At 35.3% G+C, this 8,244-nt stretch overlaps 1 protein-coding gene across 6 annotated transcripts; it reads right to left on the bottom strand.

Moving 5' to 3' along the window:
- Positions 1–268: 268 nt before the first annotated feature.
- Positions 269–5,415, bottom strand: LOC127861192 (uncharacterized). 6 transcript variants are annotated; one of them, XM_052399603.1, is made up of 6 exons: positions 4,666–5,415; positions 3,926–4,102; positions 2,923–2,976; positions 2,503–2,554; positions 1,395–1,490; positions 269–934 (listed from the first exon to the last, which is right to left on the bottom strand). In XM_052399603.1, exons 1-6 carry the CDS (start codon positions 4,751–4,753, stop codon positions 859–861), a joined length of 543 nt encoding a protein of 180 aa, XP_052255563.1. In that variant the 5' UTR covers positions 4,754–5,415; the 3' UTR covers positions 269–858. The 6 variants fall into 6 exon arrangements, with proteins under 6 accessions (XP_052255563.1, XP_052255559.1, XP_052255562.1 ...); XM_052399599.1 differs by having other exon boundaries at positions 2,375–2,554; XM_052399602.1 differs by having other exon boundaries at positions 2,914–2,976.
- Between the last annotated feature and the right edge of the window lie 2,829 nt (positions 5,416–8,244).

Here is an 8,244-nt window from a genome sequence, read left to right on the forward strand (position 1 = left end):
AAAATGGCTATGAATATATAATTCGTGGCACCGGATATTCATGTAATGGATATTATATTCATTTATTTGTTTTGGACATTAATTTAATGGCACTGCTTATTCATTTAATGGCTCTGGATATTCATTTTATGGCTAAGCATATTCAATGGATGGCACCGGATATACATGTAATGGATATTCATTCAATTGTTCTGGATCTTTATTTAATGGCACCGGATATTAATAAAATGACACTGGACACCAATATGGCAAAGAAACACAACATACAAAAGTTACAATCGATTTATTTAACACGGGCTTACTTTTTTTGCATACATTTCTGAACGTTTGGTAAAGTCTGTTTTATTATACATACAATTACGTAAACGCATTTCAACAATGCAAGTCGAGTACTATGAATACTTGGCTAAAAGCATACGCATAAATTTTCGTCCCAGATTAGCCTGTGCAGTCCACAAAGGCTAATTAGGGACGACATTTTCCGCTTTGATTGTATTTTTATATTTAAGGAAGTCTCATATAAACACACATTCAGCAATCATATTTAGTTATTTGTTGATTTTTGTAGTGTAACAAACAATAAATATTATAGTGTTGATGACAGCAAATAAACAACGCTCGTGGGGTTCTAACGTAACGGAATAAAACGTGACGACTTAAATCAAAATGACTAAAGGTTCAAATCATGCATAATTGGTATAACTGATACCGTTAACATGGACAAACGATCGTCAAATCTATGATACGTTATCGAGCAATCTGTTCATAGCAATAAAAACCCATAGCACTGTGATCGGTATCCTAAGTATAATATCGGTAAGCTGTGTTGCGCTGGATGATGACGTCATCGACGAATTATCAGAGGTCAAGGCCGAGCAATAAAACGGAACTTTTGAAGTGCTGCCTAAGTAGGTTATTGTGTCGTGAGCTTTTGCTGGAAAAGAACAAAAAAGTAAACCAATCGGCTGCGTTACATTTCGCCAAATTGGGGCAAAATGACACCATGTGCCTTCTAATTTCAATGGCGCATAGTACCTTTTTGCACCAATAGGCAGCGTTACATCTAAACTTACAGATTTTAGCCGCTCCACGAACTAAATATAAACACATCCGCAAATGACCGACGCACATTTCCTCAGATTTTTTCACCAATATCAGAAATCCACAAATGCATGTGTCCACGAAAAAGTCATGTTTTGAAAATCCACGAGAACCACCACAACAATAACAACAACAACAACACCAATGTTTGCGTCTTAATGGCATTAATCATACATAATTACCTGCATGTATTATTTCACAGTGGAAACATGGATTGATAAAATTCATATTTAGTCTACGTTACATGGATTGATAAAATTCATATTTAGTCTACGTTAACCAAACAATCTTACCCGTAACGCACACGGACGAATATTTTTCTGAACACTTGTCCTTCTTCACCAGTCCGTCCATGTCGAGCAAGTAGCATAGGGGTGTATTGATGGGCGCTGAAAAAGACGGTTGTTGCAGAGCCTCGTTCTAGGAAAACTGGCCTTAATGCATGGGAGTACAGTGTCGTCCCAGATTGGCCTGTGCAGTCCGCAGAGGATAATCAGGGACGATACTTTCCACTTCACTTGATTTCCGGTTTGAAGATAACCCCTTTAAACGAAAAAATCAATAAAAGCGGAAAATGCCGTCCCTGATAAGTCTCTACGGACTGCAAGGCTAATCTGCGATTATGCCCAGTTTTCCCAGAACAAGGCCCAGATGTTTGTGATAATACGCATTACTTTACACGAATATTATGTTTTTATGTTATCATATTTTCATATTTGTCCTATTGTTACCATACCTCTAATTTTAGCACAAGGATTCGTTTCACCATATTGTTATATTGTATCATACTATTCTAAAACAAATAACTGATCACATACTTACAAGAATGAAAATGTTATTTATCAAAGAATCAAAACAAATTAGTGTAAGATAGACATCTATCGAAATTCAAATCATTTTTACAATTCCTTGACAAGTTTTGAAAAGCATCTATTATTACATTTTACACTACATTTGCTGTTAAAACATCTTTTATAAACATTTCATGGGTGAGATATTTTAATTTTAAAAGTTTCCGAAACCAAAATCAGCCTTTAAGGCACCGTTATTAAATAAGCGAATATTGGAATATCCTTATTATTAATGTTACGTTAATTTTCGTTGTCGTATCCACGACTTTAAGACAAACACCTTGGCAAGTTATCAGGGCAAATTATCGTTCCTTTCTCAAAAAAAATCTACGAATTTAAGTGTTCACGAAAAAGTTTTTTTGAATAACACAGTTAAACACCGAAGAAAATGAATGATTTTTCGGTGTTAAAAATTTCCACACCTTCGATGTCAAATTTTTGGACCCAGAAAGGAACCTGAATGATGTCTGCAGAAATCTGAAAGTCGTTCAGGTCATTAGGACTTATTTTAGGAAAGGAAAAATTGCTCTTTGATAGAAGTTGTGCGCACTGAGATTTCGCCGTTTCCAGGACAAACAAACCGGTTTCAAACGAACTTGTATCTGAAATTGAGATCAAGATAGGCATATGGGAAGACCACCTACAAACGTAATCAGAAACATATGTGATGCATGTATTCATAATTTCAGATCAAATGTATGGGTGTATCAACATGTTACCATATAGACGTATGAATTGAAGTTCTGGATAATCTGGATAACAGTGGGTGTTATGTTTGTTAAGAATTGAAAATGATATGAATTAATATTGTGTGCCACCGTTAAGTTTCCATTTACATGGAAATACTGTTTAAGAGTAAATAGTCATAGCAAATCTATATATATGCACAGTCTGAATACCTGATTATATGATGTAACACAAACACTTATCACTATAACATACGTATTGATAATTAATTTACCATTCATACATCTCGTTCGGGCTTCCTTGTGAGTCTCGAGTTGTGATATTGTGAAAGTTCGTTCTGCAACATAAATCGGGGTTATTGGAATACTGTAAAATCGTTTTGTATTCGACGGCATGACATTTCGTGTTTGATCTTTAGTGAATTCGTGCATTTTTATTTTCGCCAAAAACTTAAAACAAACAAAAACGACAAACAACTAATTATTCGTTGATATCTGAAATTCGTGGATCGATCAATCAACGAAATTAACATAAAGTCTTGCCGCATAATTACTACTGGTTTTTGGATAATTATATAGCTAAAGAGCAGCACTAAGTTTTGTTGAATTGTGTAAAACTTGATAATAGTATATGCAAACATTCTTAAATATTTAATGTGCGTTTATACCATGTGTTTTTGTTGCTTTTTGTGATCTTTTATCTATAATATTATAGAAGGGTAATATAGAGTTTAACTTGATACATATAATTGTTTTAATCTTCTCAAATATGAGTATTTCTATAGTTAAGGTAGCATACATATACATACTCAGAATCAACGAATGTTTCGCAAAATGTTTCGTAAAACAAAGTTAACCCATAAAACAACCAGTGTTTCTTATAGCAAAAGCCAAAATTTCAATGCTAGATACTGTACGGTAACATAGATTTAACAAGATACAAAACGCTCGTTTTTTTTTAAATTTTTTAGGAACAATTTATTCTATTTTTATTTCCCGCGACCATATCTATTCCTACGACACACGAACACTAACTTGGCACGTGAACATGTGTTGAATATATAGTCCCAGAAAAAAAACCAGAGCAATTTGTATTTTGTTAAATCTATGTTACCAGACACTATCTAGCATTGAAATTTAGGTACTGCTATAAGGAACATTGATTGTGTATGTGTTAACTTTATTTTACTGAATATTGTACGAAATATTCCTTGATATGAGTGTTAATGGGCGTTTAATGGTTATTTTTGTATTTGAGTGCCGTTGTTTTGAAAATTATTTATTTACGTGTACTAAGGCCTGTGAGTAGATCGACTTCAACGCCGTAGAGCCAAACGGGATATGTGGTATTCAGGTCAGGACGGCCGCGATCCATCCACATCGGCCAGCTGAGCATGGTCTGGTTGTTACGATGACATGCCATGTGCCAGCTATACCAGTCTCTTAATACGTCGGCGTCGGGTGCTATTAAAGAAGAATACAAATTCAAATAAGACAGCGATTAATATGGCCCAATTGGTTATTGTCGGCTCGGGTACTATGTTTCTCAATTCTAGCAACACATGCCAAGTACCTGGGTAAGGTTTCTCAATTCTGGCAACAAATGCCAAGTACCTGGGTATGGTTACTCAGTTTCAGCAACACATGCCAAGTACTTGGGTATGGTTTCTCTCAATTCCAGCAACAGTTTCTCAATTTCAGTAACACATTACACGTACCCGGGTATGGTTTCTAAAAACTTAAAGGCCATTTGCGCTAACAACTTAATTAGCTTTATCAAGTTATTTGTGTGCCTTAATTGTTCCCCTTTTTACTATGTTTGCAAATTGTAAACAAATGTGTACGCTCGAATAATTTGCATATGTTTGATAATATAATTTGCCAACGCAAATACCTCATTTGTTTTAGCAAAGAATCAGAAATAAACGAGTGTACGATTTTATGAAACAAAATTTTACTTACTACGAAATTTTATGCCGACATATATACATGATTTTACAGAAATAAAACATCAGAACTTCACTTGCCTGCTTGTCCGACCAACAGTGACAGGAACACTAACATCTTGGAAGAATTCCTGAACGTCGTCATGTTACACGTAATTCTGAGCATCATTTCAAGCCCGCATATTACTGTTCCGTTTCTTTATCACATATGGATCAGATCAAGTGTGTGTCGTTACAATAAGTAACCTAATTTTGTGTGTATACCTGCTGTGTTGTTTTTGTGTTAGGTATTGTATTCCGTTTGGAGAAAGTGTCTTGTCTCATATAAACGTATTGCACATAAATATTCCGATTTGTGCAACATCTATTTAAATCTCCAGAATGAATTTCATTTCAACAAAAATGACTTCAATTATTCTTCTTGCACCGTTAATTTGTGAAATAGTCACTCGTTAAGGAGATTCTCTGCACTTGTAAAGGATGTCGCAATAAGTAAATTATTGAAACAAGCAAGAACATATGTTGTTCGTGAAAATCGCAATAAAATCGCATTACTAGAAACAATGTTAAGATGAAAATGACCTGTTCCTTTAAATAACTTCCTTGTAGCATTGTGAGCATTTTCATTAGACTTTAAAGCCGCATATGGCGCCGATTCTATGGTATAAAACTTGGATGCCACATAAGGACTAATTAAAACAATTACAACACGATACAATGACTTTCTTATCAACACACTAAAAGCACTTGAATGCCGGCATTTTCCTCTATTATACGGAAGTTAATTGTATATAAAAGTTTGAAGTCAATAAATGCCCCATGGCGTGCACGACAATGTTTGTTAAAGATAAACTGTAATCGAGTTTACTTGTCTCAACCGCAGCGCAGAGATTTGACGGGCACCAGCATAGGATCAAATCCCTGCCTTCATGGCCAACCACATGGAGATAGCCTAGCCGCGTGATACAACAATTTTAACTTTGTTATTTTTACATTTTTTACGTTAGGTAAAATTGTTTTTATACTGAACCTAAACCTATTCACTTTTTTCAAAATGTAGAAGACAGTTATACTCCTTTTTATAATATAATACTCAAACCATTAAAGCAGACTCGTACCAAATTTGGTAGGATTTTCTTGTGATTGTGTGAAAGCAAGGAACGACATCTCTGTGTGGAGATTGTACGTGTATGTGTCTTAAATGATCCGTTTCATGTTCATTTAACGCTAATTGGGAAGTTCAGCTCAGAGGAAAGGTGGCGAATAATGTACACAAACTGTTTGATAGAGTTAAATTTCATTATCTTATCAGAAATGCATTTGGCGACAGAATATAGCAGCGATGCCCAACAGAGAATTGTTATTTCAAATTCGTCATGGTCAAATTCCTACACACCGTCATAACCTAAGAAGGGGACATCCGACTGTATTCACTGCGTATTGGGATTAAATGTAGACTCATGTTGGTTGGATGCAATGTTAGCGAGTGTATTAAAATACTTCTAACAATAAGTATACGACCAAAACTTACGAATCGTACGTAAGATCACGTTAAGAGCTGTTGATAGACCGGCCTCCTGGATAGTAAAACGCGCGCATACGAAAGTTATAAACTGCACCTACCCACAAATCACGCTTTAAAAAATCATTACTATTGTTTTCTCGAGCCCATGTTGATACTCGCGCACGCAGCGATAATTTACCATTAACCATCTGAATTGTTAAAAAAGTGGTCATCTTCTTGTCGCAATCTGTAAAAACATCGCTTCTAAATAGTGTTTTGCCGGTTCGGATGCGTGTAGTGTCAATTGCATCAAAATGAAATTTATTTGTAAAAGAAACACATAATGCTGATTTAAAGGAATAAATGCTATTAAAAATCTCAGACCAAGCGTCGATCATCGGAATGGTGCCAATAAATGAGCATCGCTGTGGGAAAACCGGGTTTAATGCATGTTCGTATAGTGTCGACCCGATGAGACTGTGCAGTCTTACAAACAAGTTATATGTGAAATACTAAACTAGTTTCACTTGGCGCCGATATAATGGTCTTAAGACGTTTCAAGATAGTTCATAATTTCGTGTTGCTACAATGGGGAAACAATTACATGCAAGTTGTTCATACCTCTGGAACTTCCTCAAGTATTGTATGAGATTAAATGCAGTCTAAGTATAATATAATATGATCAATATTTTTTCATTTGCGCCTCGTTTTGTGAAAACGGGGCTTAATTCATATGCGTTAAATGTCGTTTTGATAAGTCAAGTTCAAGCAGGAACGACACGTTCCGCCAAAAATGGATTTTCGCCAAGATGAGACTTCCTTTAAAGAAACAAAAACATAAAAATAAAGAGGCAAGAGTTACCATAAGAGGACACTTTAAGCCCACGCATTAAGTCATTTTGTTTTATTTCAGAGTTTATTAACAGGTCCCAGTGTGATAAACTTTTCATGCGTGTGTATTTTATATGTGAAATAATACCACATGCATGTTTGATATAAACGGTAATAACACCGTTGCGTAGTGGACATGGTGTCTGCCTACCGACCAGCGAAGTCATGGGTTCAATCCCTATTGAGGGAGCGTGCTTAAGATCTCCCCAATTGACACCCAACACTGGTTCTTGTCCCAGATAACGGACTCGATAGCGTTTCAAATAAGCCTTAGGCTTTCTATGCAATCGTCCTAAAATAAACAGGTTTTAACTTAACGGTAATAACACAATTCCGCCAAATTTTCGTATATTTTATATATAAAAGGCATTTGTCTCATACGATATATCGAGTATTATATGTGAGCCGTGATTCATTATAAATATGAGCATCACTACTGGGTCTAAATGCATCTAAATGCATGTTCTTCTTTAAAATCTCATAAGCACTCAAAATCAACAAATAATTCGTAAACTATTTCGTCAAATAAAGTTAACCCATACAAAACAGAGTTACTTAAAGCATAAGCCAATATTTCAATGCTAGATGTGGTATGGTAACATAAATTTAACGAGAAACAAAATGCTAAATGTTTTGTGTCAACACAATTCTCATGTGAATTTCCCTCGACGATATCCGAACATTTACGAGCGAACGCGAGATTCGCTTCGGGAAACTCATGAGAACTACATGAGAAGACAATTGCTCGTAAATGTTTGGAAAATTAAAGAGTATCTTGTAAGCGTGTCCTGTAAGAAAATTAGTACATGTTTAATAAACAGTTGCGATATTAGATGCAATGATTTATTCCTTTCAAATATACATTATTAAGCACAGGTATTTGAAAAAAAAATTGGTCCTTACATATATAATAAGAGTAAAGGTATCCAACGATGATTTCACAAGTGTATTGAATAACACAATGCAACAGCATAAACGATCAAACAATCCACACATATGTCGTTGTGGTTGCCAGCAGGAAGGGTCTATCTATGATAAAACACCTTTTATTTGATGAAAATCGTCCAAGTGTGTCCAAAACAGCCAAAAGTTTCACAAATAGCACCCCAAAATGAAAGTGTGTAATTCCGGACGTCCAGCTGTCAGTAATGAATGAAGGCGATTTTCGGTCGATTATTCACACTTAAACAAGAACTTTGCTATAAACTCCACGTACGTTTGTCATTTACTCAGTTTGCCATCGAACTACGTCGTTCTTAGGTAAC

This window comes from Dreissena polymorpha, chromosome 15 (genome assembly GCF_020536995.1).
Source record: "Dreissena polymorpha isolate Duluth1 chromosome 15, UMN_Dpol_1.0, whole genome shotgun sequence".
Lineage (NCBI taxonomy): Eukaryota > Metazoa > Mollusca > Bivalvia > Myida > Dreissenidae > Dreissena > Dreissena polymorpha.